Source organism: Rhinichthys klamathensis, unplaced genomic scaffold, assembly GCF_029890125.1.
Source record: "Rhinichthys klamathensis goyatoka isolate OS25496 unplaced genomic scaffold, OSU_Roscu_1.1 h1tg000630l_1, whole genome shotgun sequence".
Taxonomy (NCBI): Eukaryota; Metazoa; Chordata; class Actinopteri; order Cypriniformes; family Leuciscidae; genus Rhinichthys; species Rhinichthys klamathensis.
Genome location: NW_026607077.1, coordinates 65,684 through 84,698, shown reverse-complemented (window position 1 = coordinate 84,698; position 19,015 = coordinate 65,684). Strand labels below are relative to the sequence as shown.

At 41.0% G+C, this 19,015-nt stretch overlaps 1 protein-coding gene across 1 annotated transcript; it reads left to right on the top strand.

The window, feature by feature from the left end:
• Positions 1-5,725: 5,725 nt before the first annotated feature.
• LOC130076140 (uncharacterized) lies at positions 5,726-7,629 on the top strand. Its single transcript, XM_056241111.1, has 2 exons — positions 5,726-6,059; positions 6,553-7,629. Exons 1-2 carry the CDS (start codon positions 5,726-5,728, stop codon positions 7,614-7,616), a joined length of 1,398 nt encoding a protein of 465 aa, XP_056097086.1. The 3' UTR covers positions 7,617-7,629.
• Positions 7,630-19,015: the final 11,386 nt, after the last annotated feature.

Below are 19,015 nucleotides of genomic sequence, written 5' to 3'. Positions count from 1 at the left end.
GTCCTTAGACGCACTGACTGGGGCAAAGTGGTTCTCTACATTAGATTTAGCAAGTGGCTACAATCAGGTGCCAGTGGCTGAAGCTGATCGTCCTAAGACTGCCTTCTGTACTCCTTTTGGACTCTTTGAATTTCTCCGGATGCCTTTTGGGCTTTGCAATGGACCAAGTACTTTCCAACGGCTCATGGAGCGAATTTTTGGTGACCAAAGTTTTCAGTCCCTGCTGCTTTATCTTGATGATGTGATTATTTTTTCAACAACAGTAGAACAACATCTGCAGCGATTGGAACTGGTACTGAGTCGTTTAAGACAGCAAAATTTAAAAGTCAAACTTAGTAAATGCTGTTTTTTTTAGATCAGAAGTGCGTTACTTGGGACATGTAGTTTCCTCTGCGGGAGTTAGTACTGATCCAGATAAGACAGCTGCGGTGGAAAATTGGAAACGGCCACAGACTCTTCAAGAATTGAGGTCGTTTTTAGGCTTTGCTAGTTACTATCGAAGATTTGTAAAAGGGTTTTCGTGTATTGCAAAGCCGTTGAATACGTTAGTAGCGGAGGTCATTCGGGATCAGAAAACCAAGCGGCCAAAAGTTGAGTTGGGGGATAAGTGGGTGGAAGCCTGTGAGAACGCATTCCAGTCCCTTAAGGTATCTTTGACCAGTGCCCCTGTGCTGGCCTATGCTGATTTCAGCAAGCCATTCATTTTGGAGATCGATGCAAGTTTTCAGGGTTTGGGTGCCGTTTTGTCACAAGAACTAAAAGGCAGATGTCGACCAGTTGCTTTTGCAAGTAGAGGGTTGAGGCCATCAGAACGTAATATGCGAAATTATAGTTCAACGAAGTTGGAATTTGCGGCTCTAAAATGGGCCGTAGCTGAAAAATTCAGAGAGTATTTGCTGGGCAATAAGTGTACAGTATATACTGATAACAACCCTCTTAGCCATTTGCAGACAGCAAAGTTGGGGGCACTGGAACAAAGGTGGGTCAATCAACTCGCAGAATTTGACTTGGACATAAAATATAAGCCTGGACGCAATAATGGCAATGCTGATGCTTTGTCTAGACAAAGCGCCGCCCCTTTGGTGGGACTGGCTTCAATTACAGTCGTGCCTGAACAGATACGGCAGTCCGTTTCTGATCATGGTCAAGTAGCAGAGGTTAATAGCATATCTGTCTTTCCTAGACCATCGAAGGATAATTTGGGTGTGCTGCAGGAAGCTGACCCAGTTATAGGAAGGTTCATGGTTTACTGGGACCGTAAGCAGCCACCAACATCTCAGGAGCGGATCCTTGAACAATCAGAGGTCTTGGAGTTAGTTCGTCAGTGGGAGAAATTTGAGAAGGTAGATGGCGTCTTGTACCGACGATTTTGGCCACAAGAAGGTCATAAAGAAGTTCGACAGGTGGTGTTACCATCTGCCCTTAGGGAAGAGGTTCTCACCTGCCTTCACGATGACCATGGTCATCAGGGGATGGAGCGAACAGCAAGGTTAGTAAGGGCTCGGTGCTATTGGCCAGGGATGTATAGCTATGTGGAGGATTGGTGTAGGAAATGTCAGCGCTGTACCCTGTCAAAAGTTGTTAGACCAAAGGTGCGTACCTTCATGGGGCATTTGCTAGCTGATCGACCGCTAGATATCTTAGCTATTGATTTCACACTGCTGGACCCGTCATCCAATGGAATGGAAAATGTATTAATTATAACAGATGTGTTTTCAAAATTTACCCAGGCAATCCCGACTAAAGACCAGACTGCTAAGACAGTGGCTCGGGTACTGGTGGAACGGTGGTTTTATATGTTTGGTGTCCCACGACAGTTACATTCAGATCAGGGAAGGTGTTTTGAGAGCCGCTTGATCCAAGAACTGTGTCAAATTTATGGAATTACCAAGACTCATACTACACCATATCGACCACAGGGGAATGGTCAGTGTGAGCGGTTCAATAGAACCATGCACGATTTGCTGCGCACCCTTCCGGCTGAGAAAAAATGCGATTGGCCGTCACATTTGTCTCAGGTGGTTTTTGCATATAATACTACAGAGCACCAGTCTACAGGCTATTGTCCTTTTGTTTTGATGTTTGGACAAGAACCACATTTACCTGTAGATGTTATATTAGGATTGGATGACTACGGTCAAACGAATTGTGATTGGATGGCTGACCATCGAGAGAATCTGGAAAAGATTTTTAACTGTGCCCGAGCTCGCCTCCAAAAGGCTGCAGCTCAGCGTGCCCGTGCAAATGATGCTAAGGTGTGTCATATGCCCTTACAAGAAGGCCAGCTGGTATATCAGAGAGCTCATGGTCATAAAGGTAGAAGTAAAATCCAGGATGCCTGGGATCCAACCCATTACAGAATTGTCCGATGCCCTGAAGGTCAAGGGTCCGTATATTCTATTGTCCCAGTCGCTGGTGGTAAAGTGAAACATATCCACCGTAGTGAGATGCGACCAGTTTATGTCCCATCAGATGGCCAAGCAGAGTATCTGGGGTTGCCCCCTTCGAACAACAATTCTGAAGATTTTGGAGGGGTCATGGTGTCGTTTGAATTGCCCGGTGTAATTGAGGATGATGAATGCATTATGCCCCCTTTAGCAGAAGATCGTGGCCTTGATCGTGAGTTGTTTTTAGAGCCATGTCAAGATGAACCACCTTTGCAGCTAGAGGTGGGCCCATTGAGACGAACGGCACGGTCCACAGCGGGACAGCATACAAATCCATATCGCCTTCCTCAGACGGCAGTGTGTAGAGAAGTCCAGTCAAATGGTCATGCCTCTCTCCCTATGACAGAGCACTCCAAGTGTAAAAATACCCTGTTTTTTCGACCTTGGTCATAGAAATTCGATCGACGGGACGTCGATTAAAATTAAGTGGGGTGTATTGTAATGGGGTAGAAGATGGACTACAAACTAGATGGACTACAAATCCCATGATTTGAGATGCTATAAAGGGAAACCAAACTGTTTAGACTTCCTCTTTGTGGTACCATGTGGCAAGCAGGAAAAGCTGTTTGGTGTCTTTCAAGGCTGTGTAATAGCAGATGAAAAACTAAGTTGATTAATGAGCAGCATAACTGAATTGGGAAGGTAAGGGTTGTGATTTATGATGACTAGAGTGAGTTTGTCTAGTTTTAACATGTTTGTATTTGTCTTCTGTTTTAGTATTCTGATGGAAATGGTGTTGATTGGTGCCTCAGAGAATTAAGCAGATATATTTGAGAATACAGGTACTGATCTTCATTGAGGATGATATAGTTAGTAGACAGGCAGACAGTTTTTAAAATTCAGACTCATCACCCAAGGTTAATTTTCCATCCAGCACAGTAGGTGGCGATAATGCTCCTTAGGAGTTAATCGCCAATAAACAACAAGAAGAAGAAGAAGAAGAAGATCTTCATTGAATTATTGAATAAGGGGATTTATTTTTAAGCTTCATTTTATAATGGTAATTTGTGTGTTATGTTTTAAGTTTTTTAATCTTTGTAAATATTTTATTGGGCAATCATCAATTTGTATTCTTTGTTTTATTTACAGATGATGCATGATTGCCGTTTACTTTAGTGAAAGCATTGGTGGCTTAATGGGTGTCTGAAGAGATCATTTTAAATGTTGAATTGAGTCTGGTGTATGGAAGTGGCAAAGTGATTAATTTAATTTATGAAATTATTTTTGTTTTGTTTTTTTGTTTTGTTTGTTTTGGACCTACAACTGACGGTGGGGTTCCCATTTTCTTGTATATGGTTTACTCCGTTAAGGTTTGGGGAATAGAGTGTAGTGGTTTGATTTAATTTACAATTGTGGAAGTTGGAGTGAATTTGTGTTTGGTGAACTTGTGAGTGTGCACACAGTTTCAGAGCAATTTCCATTGGATAGGATTGGGAACCCTGTTGTCTGGAACGGTTACAATTTTGTTTGTTTTTCTCTTTGCCAGTTCTGATTACCCCCATGTGATCCTTGTGAATATTGTACAATAAACTTTGTTATCTTTGCAACGAAACACACTGTGGTTGTGGCCCTTTTGAGTTCTCCTCCTCTCTTGCGAAATGACGGGGTTACATAAACATTTACTAAGCAGTACTGTGCAGTGTGTGCACCATTAAAACTTTGGCAAGAGTTTACATCAAATATTTATATCAACTTACTTAGAAATTAAATGAGCTGTTCCTGAAAATATTATTTTAATAAATGTTTAGTTTGACAGTTTTACAATCCATTCATTGTGTTTCCAAACTTTAAAATAATACAGTGATAATACAGTAATTATGTGATAAACATGTTTCCAACATGTTTTTTTTATTACACTTACTGATGTTCAACTAAATAAATACTTAAGAAAAGTACATTTCGTCCCTCAGAAAAAAATTGCACTCATCGATCAGTTGTTCTCATTATGTCGAACGTGTCCGAAAGAAACAGTTCTCGGTTCTGTACTGGTGATCCGATAACCGCTGTACATGTGCGTTCGGTAGTACGCGCATGCGCAGTATCTGCTCGTGCTCATCACTTCTCACAAAAACAACACGTTTCAAACTGTTGGATTTACTGGAGTGAAATATACTCCGGGATATTGGTTTATTTCGAGTCAGAGGGACTGTCAGGCATGTCTGAAAGTGAGTAACTTTAGTAACTTGTGTATCAGCACTGACGCAAGACGCGAACTGTTTCGAACGATTCAGTCCGATTTAGTGTACTGGTTCGACCGGTTCACTAAAAAGAACCGGTTCAAAAGAACGATTCGTTCACGAACCGGCCATCACTAGTTTGATTGATCAAGCCTGCCTCTAGTTATCCGGTTATCCGTGTGTCCCGTCACGGAAGAATCCGTGGTGCCATCACAGAATTTGTCAATAAGCAAAAGGCTATAGAAACTGGTCAGGGGAGATAATATGTTCACAGTTTAATTAGGCTACATGCATCTACTAGGCTACATTTTCCCCCAACGATGTATCTTGCGATATTGAGAGCCATAACTCCAGGCTAAAGTCAATAATTACCATTCCATGATATTAATAATTTCACTAATAAGCAAGCTTTATTACAAGTGACAAAAAGGTCACTTAATATTTTATTCCAAAATTAGAACATTTCTGTAAAAGCAGAACGCATTTAAACAGCAGCTTTACACCATACCGCCTGTCTGCGCCGTCGCTCCCACCACGTGCATCACGCGCTGTGCGTAGGGCACCAAGAGCTGAGGGGGCACCGAAATATGAAAAATCAATAATTATGATGCCGATATTATTTTAGTATAGAAATACAGACATCCCAAGTCTCCCGGAAGTTCCAGGAGTCTCTCGCATATTGATAGCGGCTGATGCCTGTGAATTAGTTAAAATCTCCGGAATCTAGAGCGAGCGCGCCTGCGAGACAGACTGTGCTCCAAACCGCGCAGCGCGTGCACGGCAGAGAGAGCAAGAGACCGCGGCGCGCGTGCCTCATGAAGCGCATGTAATATCTCCCGCTGGTGCTACTGTGCTACTACCCTTCACATCGCATGTTCCGGCGATGCGACTATCGCTCACAGGCACATCGCGATGTCGATGTTAAAACAGAATATCGTTCAGCCCTACTATTCACCTTATTTTCCGCGACAACAAGGGTGACGCCATTACGTTCGTTTTGTCATCTTACTTCCGGTTGAGACGGACTTCAACTTCCGGCTGAAAGGATCTACGCTAGTTTCTAGCATTCTAAACGTAATTCTATAGCTGTAACTGTGAAATATGTCGAGTCTTATATGCTCAGTTAGGGGCTGCCATAATAATTGGATCAAAAGGAGAGAACAGTTGAACCAACGCTGTTACGACCATAATGTAAAGCGATCGGAGTGTTGTGGTGCACTCTACGATTTACACCCACCACCTAAAGATGAGGAGCACCTGAGGCAATGGCGGAAGGCGCTAAACTTGAAGTGCCCACCCAAGCGCGCTTATGTGTGTTCTTACCATTTTGTGGACGGGAAGCCGACTGACGAACACCCTTACCCCGAGAAATGGCTCGGCTACGATGTTCCGGTAAAGAAGTCCCGCCGGGTGCTGAACAAGTTGTCAGATTCAGGTAAGCTAACTTAACTTACCTAACGTTAACTGTTAACTTGTTAGCTATGTGTTACCTAACGTTGATTCGTGAAGTCCGTTCTATCAATACATTTAAGACCAGTAACAAGTCGTTAACAAAATACAATGAATCTTGCATGATTACCATAGCCCACCTATATGTCATATTTCGTTTACTTTGTGATATGGACATAAGGGTCTGAAATAAAGAATGAATGAATGAATGAATATTCATGATATTACAATATAGTATGGTACAATCTTGCAATAGCTCACATTATTCCTGTAAGGAGGCCAGCTAACGTTAGCTCATTCTCATTCAGATATTGATATTGACCTACGGTGAGTTAGGAGATTGTGTGTATACTGTCTCGTTTTTAATGCATCTCTCTTTTTCACACTATTCTAAGTATGAGTGCCATCATAAATAAATGATCATGATCTATTTTAAGTACTAATGTAAAAATGTTTATGTTTATATATTATTTCCATAGATGCATCGATGAGCGTCAGTGATGCAGTGGACAACTGTGAGGAGGATCTCAGCCACATGCCCCAGACCTGTGATGCAGAAACACAATGGGAGGATCCATCTGTCTCTGACCACAACTACACTACAATATTTCAACTCAACCTGAAGCCACCTACTTCTGAAATTGGAACACAATGTGTTGAGCCTGCGCCATTGTACATAACTCTGCTGAGAAACGACCACCTTTGTCAGCTCTACACAGGGTTGACATTGGATGCATTCCATTCAGTTGCCGAGCACCTTACCAGTTCATACACCAACAGCTTTCAGCTTCACACTTGGGATCAGCTCTTGATGACTCTGATGAAGCTGCGTCTTAATTTATTGCAGGGTGATCTTGCTGAAAGGTTTTGTGTTTCTCAGTCCATTGTAAGCAAGGTGATTTCGTGTTGGCTTGACATCATGGAGGAGAAGATGAGGTGTTACATACCATGGCTTCCCAGGGAGACAATCCAGGCAACAATGCCTCAGTGTTTTAGAGAGCAATTTCCAAAAACAACATGTGTGATCGACTGTTCAGAGACACCCCTTCAAAAGCCACGCAACCTTGACTCGAGAGGTGAGTCCTACAGCCATTACTACGGCCAGAACACCATTAAATATCTGGTCTCCATTGCACCATGTGGACTGATCATGTTCATCTCACCAGCGTATGGAGGAAGATGCAGTGATAAATTCATAACTGCAAATTCAGGGTTCCTGGAATACCTTCGTCCAGGCGATGAAGTAATGGCAGACAGAGGCTTCACTATTACCGATCTCCTCTATGAAAGGAAGGTGAAACTTGTCCTTCCAGCATTCACAAAGAGAGGCATGCAACTCTCTGAAGAAGACACCACCAACACTAGGCGCATCGCCAATGTACGTGTCCACGTTGAGAGGGTCATATGTCGACTTAAAAACTTCAAAGTCCTCTCTCAAACCATTCCAATTAACCTCACCCCTAAAATAGATAAAATTCTAAGAATTTGTGCAGCCCTTTGCAACCTTCGAAGCGACATCATTTCTGATATTGAGGATGAATAAATGTTTATTTGTAGGTGCGTTCCACTTCTGTCCATACTTTTTTCTGTTTTTTGTTTAACTAATCAGTGTAAATAGTGTGAATAGTTATTTTTATAAACCTTTACAGTGTGACCAGATGTTACCTGTTGTGAATAGTTATTTTTATAAACCTTTACAGTGTGACCAGATGTTTAATAAACCTTTACAGTGTGACCAGATGTTACCTGTTGTGAATAGTTATTTTTATAAACCTTTACAGTGTGACCAGATGTTACCTGTTGTGAATAGTTATTTTTATAAACCTTTACAGTGTGACCAGATGTTACCTGTTGTGAATAGTTATTTTTATAAACTTTTACAGTGTGACCAGATGTTACCTGTTGTGAATAGTTATTTTTATAAACCTTTACAGTGTGACCAGATGTTTAATAAACCTTTACAGTGTGACCAGATGTTTAATAAACCTTTAAAATGTGACCAGATGTTACCTGTCAGTCATTTATTATAAAATCATATAATGTGAGCTCTGTAGATTCCCCTTAAACTTAAAAGAATTAAGTCTTTTGGTTAGAAGGAATAAGTCATGTCAAGTTTGCAAATCAATACCATCTTAGTTTAATACTTGTGAAAATTAAATGGTGAAATGTATCTACATGAAGGTCAGTAGAAGGTGTCTCTAGCTTCATGAAAACATCAAACACTTTTTATCAACTGATTTTATACAACTTATTTAATAATTTATATTTTCTAAAACACAAAATCACAAATGTATCTCGCTAACACAACCAATTAAAAATGCATCCCACCCCAATTACCTAATATCCTATATTTAACCCTAATTATTCTCATTGCTGCTTATTTACAAAGCTGCAAGTATCTTGTGGAAAGTACAAGACGGCCTGCCTGAAACTCATCTGACACATGAGGGAGCATATGCTTAAAATAAAAGGCTTTTAGTCTAGCTACAGTCTTGGCACAGAATTGTTCATTGTATGGGACTTGTAGCAGAACTTGCTGTGATGGAGCCCAGATGAGCAGCTTACAGGCCCTCAGCCCTGTACAGAACATGCCAAGCTGCACTTGCATATAGAAGCCCCGTGGACCATTTGGCTGCAGCTGAGGTGTCCCCTCCACCATCTTCACATCATACCTCTGACTTCTGAACAGGTCCTCTAGAGACTCTTCACTTTTAGGGAGAGGGCATTTGATCTCCAGGAGTTCCTCTGAGTTTAAAATTCCATCGGGGCTTGCTGACAGCCAGGGCTCGCTTGCACACACGACTGTGCCTCTGCGACTGACTGTAAACCCACAACCCTCTAGCCACTGTATGGCAGATGCCTCGCTTTCTAAGCCATGGTGAGTGGCCACATTGCCATGGAACCTGGGGTAGAGGTGCTCTCTGAGAAAGGTCTGAGGGTTGACTCTGATGGGGACCTTCTTTGCAGTGCTTGCAGTGATTCTAACTTTGCGCGAGTCATGCCACAAGTGAGAGGAACTCTGTTCAAGAGTTACACGCTCCAATGCTGTACATTTGTTCAGATCAATGGCCACAAAACTGTCATAAAAACACATGCACCTCTGGCAGATGTTGGTGCCATCGTGGTCAGCATGTGGTGAAGATGCAGGCTGTTCTGGCTCCTGTGTCTGAGCAGCACTCAGACATTTGTGTAGAAGGCTTGACACAGGCAGTCGAAGATGCTTCAGACCCTCTCTCAGCTCACCCTGGGTGCAAAATGAAGGAGTGGGAGGCAGATGGACATTGTTGGGCATTACCTCTGACGTCAGTACATCAGTGGCTCGGTGGTGGGAAAAGGTGATGTCCATTAACCGCTTCGGGCAGAGGTTCCTCTGGGTCCCCACATTCCAGAGCCGCTGTTCATCTGTGCAAGCAATGCCAGTGAGCCCACTGGACACAGCATTTTCCACCTGAGACCAAACATATGCACTGATGAGCTTGTATACTTAAAAGATATTTCAAAACTTTCACTGTTGTCTTATTTAAAAATCATTCATTATTATTAAACTTAATGTTTACTTACCTTATTCCTTATATCAGGTAATAGCGTAATTAGACTTAATGTTACACTTGTACATGTAAGCCTACCAAATTTACCTTTACATTTGCATATTCAGTGCATGCATATTTTTTTTCCTACCATATTTTACCAATTCCAAACCACATCAATCTTAATAATTAGCATTAATTTTTTATTTAATTATTTTTAAGTGACATAAAATTGTTCATAAAGACTGGAAGTAAAAAACGTCTTTCATTCAGACGTGCATTAAGAAAACCTGATTAATAATTATGCACATCTAAAATACACAATTAATAGTACCGTATTTAAGATTGATGTGGTTTGGAATTGGTCAAATGTGCCATCAGAAAAATCAAATTGCATAATAATTATGCATGCACTGTACTTACCTGGACTCCATTCACTTACCTTACTCCAATGTACAATTAAGAGATTTGACAAGATACTTAGCCTGCCGATGGTCATCAGCTGTCAGATGTCACAAACACATGTTAATAAACTTAAATATATACATTCATAACATTCTTATGTTAACAACACAAACGTTGCAAGATATTATCATAAATAATAAATACTAATAATGTATGTGATAGTCTTACCTTCCATAATATAGAGGCTGCGTGGCTACAGGACCTTCCCAAACCAGCGATGCACGAACATCCAGTAGTCTCCACTGACCCCTGGTTACTAACTAGCACCCACGCAGAGTGGTTTGGACTGCTCGACTGACTGGGGTGCACATTTGCTTTTAAAAAGACGAAATCACCCTCACTGTGTAAGAGTACACGACCCACTTTCCCACTATGTAAATATTGATATGCCTCAGTACTTTTATAATTTTTCATTGCTGCTCCATCAACTCCTTCTGACAGGACGAAGTAGTTAAATATGTCCCCATAGGATACCTCTGGCCACTTCTTCATATCGTCTACCCACGTTAACAATGACGATGGGTGGGACAATATGAGACCATCTGATCTTCGTACGAAGTTTTCTCCGTGCTCCCAATTTAAAACATGTACGGTATTAATGTTATTCGTCATTTCGCTAAAGTTTTTGCAAGCTATAAACAATATTCTAACCACTGAACTAGCTACCGGATGTGCCGTGTCAGTTTAGCGGAAGTCGGATGACAAAATGCGGAAGCGCGAAATGTTAAAAGTGGGCGGGGCGGAATAAGGTGAATAGATCATAAAATACTCTTAGATCGACTTCAAAATTACACTGGTGTTCAGGGACAGGCATTAAGCTGGTTTAGATTGTACCTATCAGACCGTTACCATTTTGAAGAGACTGTAGCACCTCTACATATTTAATTTATGTCAGTGTGTTATGCAAGAATGGAAATTGGATTAAGGTTATCAAGTTGTATCTTGATTTCTAATACTATGAAGTTTTTGACTCCATTTCCTATAATGCTGTGCTGGATTCTTGTATTATTTCCTGTTTTTGTTTCTTCCTGTCTGGTGTTTCTTCATGAATGACGATTGCATGTATATAAGTGGGTAGGAACCAATGTGTGGGGTGTTGTTTTCCCAGAGACTTCTCCAATTGACGGACCTCTAGCTTACCAGGTGGATATCCTTGTTTGCAGCAAGTGCCTCGCTGGCAGGATTTACTTGTGTCGTTTTGGAGGGTTTCGTGACATTGGACTTTTTTGATGCAATGCAGCACAAAGGACTTCGGTACATTAGTCTGGGACTAACGAAGGTTGTGGTAAGAGATATGCGATTCATCTGTTAGTGCAAAGACTATGGGGACTACGAGAAATCACGACAAGGTGGACTTTGCTCATGTGTTTGAATAATGATATGTACATTCTGGGTGATTATATAATACACATCTCTTTTGTTTCGAGAAATGACTGAACTGTTAATATTTTATTGATGTGACATCGCTAATATTGAGAGTTTTACAGATTGGTGGCCCGTACGGGGAAGTTGTTTATGGGCAAGTGGTGTGTATGTTATTGGGGATAATGGAGAGTGTTCATGAGGAGAACGTTGAGGGAGAAGACAAAGAACAAAAGGGTAATGAGCCAGATTTTTCTGCTGAATCTTTTGTAACAAGAAGCAACTCCGCCAATGAAATATCTTCTATGTTAAGTTCATTATATGTTACATCTGACAGAGATGAGTCTGATGATGAGGATGGTGATGATGATGAGACAAGAAGTGTTGTAAATGTTTTGTCACAAACTGAAATGGTGCAAATGAAAACTGAAGTTGGGAATGTGAAAGAACAGATAAAAGTTTTAGAAAGTAAACTAACTGATGCCATTAATAGCTCTCTAAATAGAGAGACCAGTTTGAGGCAAATTATCGATATCAGTCTCTCCAAATTAGAAGAAAAATATAATCAGGGTTTGGAGAGGTTGGAAAGGGAAGTGGTGAATTTTTTGCTTCGTCGAGATGAGAAATGGGAGAGGAAACTGTTGAAAGTTAAGTTCTGTAGTACCCCTACTTCTCCACGGTTACTTACGAGTAGAACCACGCCTCCCCAAATCCATGTTGAGCCTGTTAGTAATGTGTCTCAGACTAATACACATAACTTGACTGGTCTGGCTGGTGCATCCTCCTTCTGTGCAAATCCTCCGATTAGACTAGAGTTTCCTGAATTTGGGCTATCTATGGAAATTGCGGATGTATTGCATTTCATAGAATGATGTGAAAGCTACATGGAGGTAAGACCTCTTTCGTGGCCTGAGTTGCTTGGGACATTGAGTACAGTTTTGAAAAGTTCAGCCTTGAGTTGGTGGAGGGCCGCAAAGTTTACAGTCCATGATTGGAAAACGTTTAAAGAAGCTTTCATGGCAGCCTTTCTCCCTGCAGACTATATGAGTGAAGTGGAGGAGAAGCTGAGAATGATGGTGCAGCAACCTGGACAAAAGCTCAGAGACTTTGCATATGATTACAGAGCTTTGTGTATAAAATGGAAACCTGAGTTGAGTGAGGAAGAGCTGGTGAACAAGATCCTCAATAATGTCAACCCCAAAATAGCAGGTTCCTTGAGGGGTACTGTACATTCGGTTGAACAATTAGTGAAGATTGGATCCCTGGTGGAAAAAGATTGTATGAGCATAAAAGATTACTGGCAAAAAGTCAATGACCAAGCTGGAAAAGACAAGATAAATAAAAGAGGCTCTAACAAACCAGTTGCTCCCAGTGTGTCAGCAGGTTTATCAGTGATACAGCGCCATCACCATCGAAGTCAAATTAATCCAGCATCACTTCTGGTGGTCCCTATCATACTGAATGGATGGCAGGTTGAGGCTGTGGTGGATACTGGAAGTGCCTTTACCTTAATGCAAGAGAGCGGATGGAAAGAGATTGCAGGTATGCATGATGAAATTCAGAAGGTTAAGCAGAACTTTGTGATGGCTGACGGAAAGATGCATCAATCGAAGGGACAAGTTGAGCTGAAGTATGAATGGCACCAAGAAAGAGGGAAGGTAGAGGTGTATATAATGGAAGACTCCCACCTTGTTTTTCCCGTTGTTCTGGGATTAAACTTCTTAACTCATGTTGGTGCCACCTTTGATTTCTCACAACTCTGTTACAAACTACCCTCTAAAAGAGGTGACTCTGGTTATCCTTTTATCTGTAGTCAACAACCCTCTTTTATCCCAAGATCTGGGAATCAAATGATTAGCTCTCATCCACGGAGCAACCTCAGCTTGTATTATCCTATAACTGAGGAACAATCATATTCCTTTTTAAGAACCAGAAAGGATGTGGCGGGAATGGTTGACGGAGATGTGTTCCCTCCCGAGGTACAGTTGCTGATGCAGGAATGGCCGAATGTAATATCAGGAAATTTGGGAAAAACTTAAGTGGTAAAACATCAAATTCTGACCTCAGACGAAGTTCCAGTAAAATCCAGGGCTTATAGGGTTTCACCATTTAAAAAGAAGATAATTGAGGAAGAAGTAGAAAAGATGTTGAAAGAAAACATCATTGAACCCTCTCTCTCTCCTTGGTCGTCACCCGTAGTCCTGGTAGAGAAAACTGATGGAACGTTCCGATTCTGTGTTGACTGTCGGAAGGTAAATAGTAAGAACATTTCAGATGCCTACCCTATGCCCATGATCCACGACATTTTGGAGTCCTTAGACGGGGCAACATGGTTTTCTGCCTTAGACCTGAAGTCAGGTTATTGGCAGGTGGAGATGGCAGAGGATTCTAAGCAGAAAACAGCCTTTGTTACAACAGCAGGTCTGTTTCAATTTAAGACCATGCCGTTTGGGGCACGTAATTCATCAGCCACTTTCCAACGGTTGATGCAGACAGCATTGAGTGAGATCGTTGGAAAAAGCTGTTTCGTCTATATTGATGATATCATAATATATTCCAAGACAAAAGGGCAACATTTAGTCGATTTGAGAGCTGTGATGGAGAAATTGTGTAAAGCAGGATTAAGCCTGAACATGAAGTGTCACTTCTTTCAACGTCAGCTGAAAAAAAAAATTCCTTTTCCTTTTAAATCCTCGCTTGTCTGGCTTATGCTACTCCGAGCAATGTCCGAACTTGGTATTTTGAGCACTTCTTGCGTTGTTTTTTGCCTTTTCACGATGACTCGCTTGCTTTAGGTCCTCAGTTGTAAGCAGGGTTTGAATTATGATTTCATCTTTGTGGGGGTCTCTTTAAAAAAAGGAAAAAAAAGTAGCCTATGAGCAGGCGTGGTGTGTGTGATAAATAAATTGATTAACACTACACTTCATTCTTTTGAGTTCAACGTTTATTAATACAGGAGTAGAGAAACGAAAATAATAAACCACCTTATATCACCCTCCCTTACGAAATGAAAATATATTTACCAATATATTACTTGAAATATTTTGTAATATATTATTTTCCAATATATTATATATTGGAAATACATGGAATAATATATCAATGATAAATATATTATACAATATATTATATATTCATGTAATATATTGCAATATATTGCAAAATATACAAATGATTGCCGCTTTCCATATATTGCAATATATTGGAAAATATAAATCCCATATATGGAAATATATTGCCTAATATATCACATGATATTTTCCAATATACTGCAATATATTTTTGTTTCGTAAGGGGCTGTTGCTAGGCTATGACTTTGTTGTCATCATGGCAAAGAATGGGCTCTTCAGAGTGGTATCCTTTGGTATTTAATTAACAAGCAGCAACCGTGGTATAACATGACAAAAAATACGCCCATGCATGGTGAAATAATGTGAAAAGTCAGAAAGGAGGATAATTCCACTTAACACACACATACTGTCAAGAACAGGGCAAGATCATACAAACCAAATTTTAGAACATCTTCCCCTAGTCTAGTCTCATTCGGTAAAATCCTTATGTATTTTAATAATAAGTATTTTTCATAGACCATCATATAGATTATTGTGTTTCCCACAGTATATTTGTGGGTGGAGTTCGGTAGGCTACCTCTAGGGGGGTCTGGGGGCATGCCCCCCCAGGAAGAAAATTTTGTACATTTTAAAGATAAAATCATTAATCTGGTGCAATTTGAGTCACCCGAATCCGCTGTTAAAAATCCAACCCCCCAAACCTATGATATTCTTTGATTTAGATATCTGAATGCCCTGATATGTTTTCCTTGATTGGTTTTCTCTAAAGATAATTACGTTGTTGAAAACGAAAGTAAAAGAGTGACGCTCATTGTGTTTTACCATTCGAGAGTTCCGTGTCTTTATTCAAATCAACACATTATAATGATTTATCTGTCATTCACCCTCAAAAATGTAATGTTTTTATTATTTGGCTCGCCCGACCCGCAGATTATGATCCGCGCAGCATATCGGCAAACTATACGGTTTGAGAATGGGCACAGGCCGGGAACCCGCAACAGAACCGTCACGGTGGAAAAAGTGTATCTGCATGTGACTGTCTATCCGAGTTTTGTCGAGAGCCAGAGGCGGCTGCCTCGTACTTCTATATGCAGGAAATTGATTGGGACTAGTAGCGTCCCCCAAAATAATTTTTTTGCTAGTAGGCTACTTATTGTCTGAAACCTAAAATAAACATTATGTGGTTGAAAACACTGAATAGTTGTGAAATATGACAGCACTGAGCGCGTCCGTCTCTGGCTCAGCGCCAGCCAACGCGCGAAAGCATGTTTGAATTTAGCAGTTGATCACGTGATGCACCGACCGTTCTAATCACACCGGTGTGATCGTACGATCCAGGGACTCGCCAAGACTGATCACACCGGTACGTGCGAAAGGGTTAATAAATATGCCTTGATATATTGAAGGAAAAAGTGCTTTATTTGTAATTTAAAATAATGGTGCTGATGATTTTTAGAGACCCCCACAGGTGTATGATTTTACTGCTTTCATGGGAGCTCATCCTCTCTCTATGGGAGCTCAGCTCCCACTGGCTCCCACGTAATTCGAACCATGGTTGTAAGTCGCTTTGGATAAAAGCATCTTCTAAATGACTAAATGTAAATGGAAGTTCTTGGGACACATGGTGTCAGACAATGGTGTGGAAGTGGATCCTGACAAAACCCAAGCCATAAGTGAATATCCAGTGCCCGGTGATATCCTGTCGCTACAAAGGTTTCTAGGACTTGTAGGATGGTATCACAAGTTTATACCTCATTTGGCGGATGTTGCTGCGCCGTTAAGTCGTATGAAGCGGAAGGGAGTGAGATGGAATTGGACGCAGGAATGTCAGGACAGTTTTGAGCAATTGAAACGTGCAGTCACAAATCCTCCTGTGCTATCTCAGCCTAATTTGTCACTCCCCTTCCAGGTACATACCGATGCAAGCGACGTAGGGCTAGGTGTTGTCCTTATTCAGTGTACTGAAGAAGGTGATTGCCTATGCTTCAAGAATGCTAAAGGGGGCTGAAACTAATTATTCAACTTCCGAGAAAGAGTGCTTGGCAGTAGTCTGGGCGGTGGATAAGTGGAGGCATTACTTGGAAGGAGTGGAGTTTGAAGTTTATACAGACCATGCAGCCTTGACTTGGGCCTTTAATTGCCCGAAGACGTCTTCAAGGTTGACGAGGTGGATTCTTCGACTGCAAGCTTTTTGCTTCAAGGTTTTCTATCGACGGGGTTGCCTCAACCAGGTACTAGATTAGAGGTCTTCTCGGGTCCTAAAAACTGTACCTGAGCCAAATCGACCCGAATCACTACTTACCTGAACACGACGTGCATAAATTATTTTTTTTTAAAGAAAAACCCGACCCGAGACAGACCCGATAAAATTAGACCCGAGTCCGACCCGACCTGACGCCATTTCCTTTAGAATCCGACTGGACCCGAACGTAAACGACATTTACATACATTGTGCACAGCCTGCAGCCCTGCGTTTCTCAAAAATGCACTTAACATAGACGCACAAGTGCTGAAGATCAATCACACATCACAGTAACCCATTACGTCCTATTAAATTTGACATCATGTTATTTGCCGGAGCATACGATGATTAGAACCACCACAGGGTAAAATTGAACGATGGCTGTTTTTCAAATGTAGCCTATAACAGATTTTCAATCAAATTTCCAAAGTCTCCCAGTCATTGACTTTTACTAAAATTGTGTTATTTAGCCTACAATCCCGTTGTTAAAAAGTTGTTTAGATATTCGTTTTCCCTCAATGTCTGTTATCGCAATGTCTGTTATCGCCTCCATGCTTTTCTGACAGTGTCGCGTATTTTTAAAATTGATTGACAGGCCTGGCTTGACAATTCAAATACTTGCAATTAGTCAAACATCCATCCACATGATGGCGCACTAGTTCTTCTTGGCAAAGGGAGGGTTTGGTTTATGTGGAGCGAGCAACTGAGTAAATAAATGCGGAGGCAACCGTGCTTATGCTTATAGCCCATTGCACCCGTGTCCGAGACACTCGTCGGAGTTTTGGACCCGAACCCGCTCGGGTCGGACCTCGGGTTTTCGGATCCAAGTGGACCCGTGAAGACCTCTATACCAGATGCTCTTTCAAGATTATATCCGGCAAGCTCTGAAGCTGTGTTACCCTGCATGGCTATCACACGATCCAAACTCACTACTGACTTGCCCCACAATCTGTCTGAGATAGCTAAAGCCCAGGCTAGTGACCCTGACATTCCATCATTGAAGGAACGTAATCAAGATCTGACTCAGAAACCAGGGAGGATACAAATGGAAGAACATCAAGGCATTCTGTGTCGACGGGTACCTGTAAAACAGGACGGGCATAAATTCCAAGTGGTGGTCCCACAAGTCTTCGTGAAGTCGTTCTTGGAGTACTTCCATGACAACCCCTTTGGAGGACATTTTGGCAGATTAAAGACACTCATGAGGGTCATTGAGGTGGCCTGGTGGCCTACTGTGCGCAAAGACGTTTGTGAACATGTTAGGACATGTAACATTTGCCAGAGATACAAGGGGGAATTTTCTAAACCGTCTGGGCTTATGCAGTCAACAGAAGTTACAGAACCCAGCCATACGCTGGGAATCGATCTTCCTTTAGAGAAAAGAAGAAAAGAAACACGATCCTGCTGGTGATTGTTGACTACTATACAAAATGGGTCGAACTTTTTCCATTAAAAGATAGTTCAACACCGAAGATAGTGAAAATGCTGAAGGAAGAGATATTTACCAGGTGGGGGGTACCTCGATACCTTGTATCTGACAGGGGGCCTCAATTCACTTCGAATCTTTTGGTTGAACTGTGTAAAGATTGGGGAGTGGGGCAGAAATTAACAACTTGTTATCATCCGCAAACAAATTTAACCGAAAGAGTAAATAAAACCTTGAAAACTATGATTGCATCATTTGTTGGAGATAAGCACTCGAATTGGGATCAGTGGCTTCCAGAGCTAAGATTCGCGATCAATTCAGCACATTATGAGTAGGGCTGCAACTAACGATTATTTTGATAATCGATTAATCGGACGATTATTTTTTCGATTAATCGGATCAAAAATTCAATTAGATTTTTTTGTTTATTGACTAAATAAAACCCGGTTACACTTTATTTTAAGGTGTCCTTGTTACAGTGTAATTATATATTTAAGTACAGAGTAATATTAAGTAACTACATGTACTTACTATAGGAATAGGGTAGGATTAGGATTTGGTTGAGGGTTAGTTGCATGTAATTATGCATAATTTACTGTTATTACTACAGTAAGTACATGTAACATATGTAACAAGGACACCGTAAAATAAAGTGTTACCTAAAACCATAAATTAGGATATTTATGTGTAAAAGTGTACTTTAAAAAGGGCAAAAGCCACACATTGAGTTTTAGTAATATCAATATTTGCATTGTTTTTAATGATAATTGCTGATGGCAAGTTGACAACCATGATTAATGTAAAAAAAAAAAAAAAAAAAAAACATTTATATCCAACATATTGTTTTAA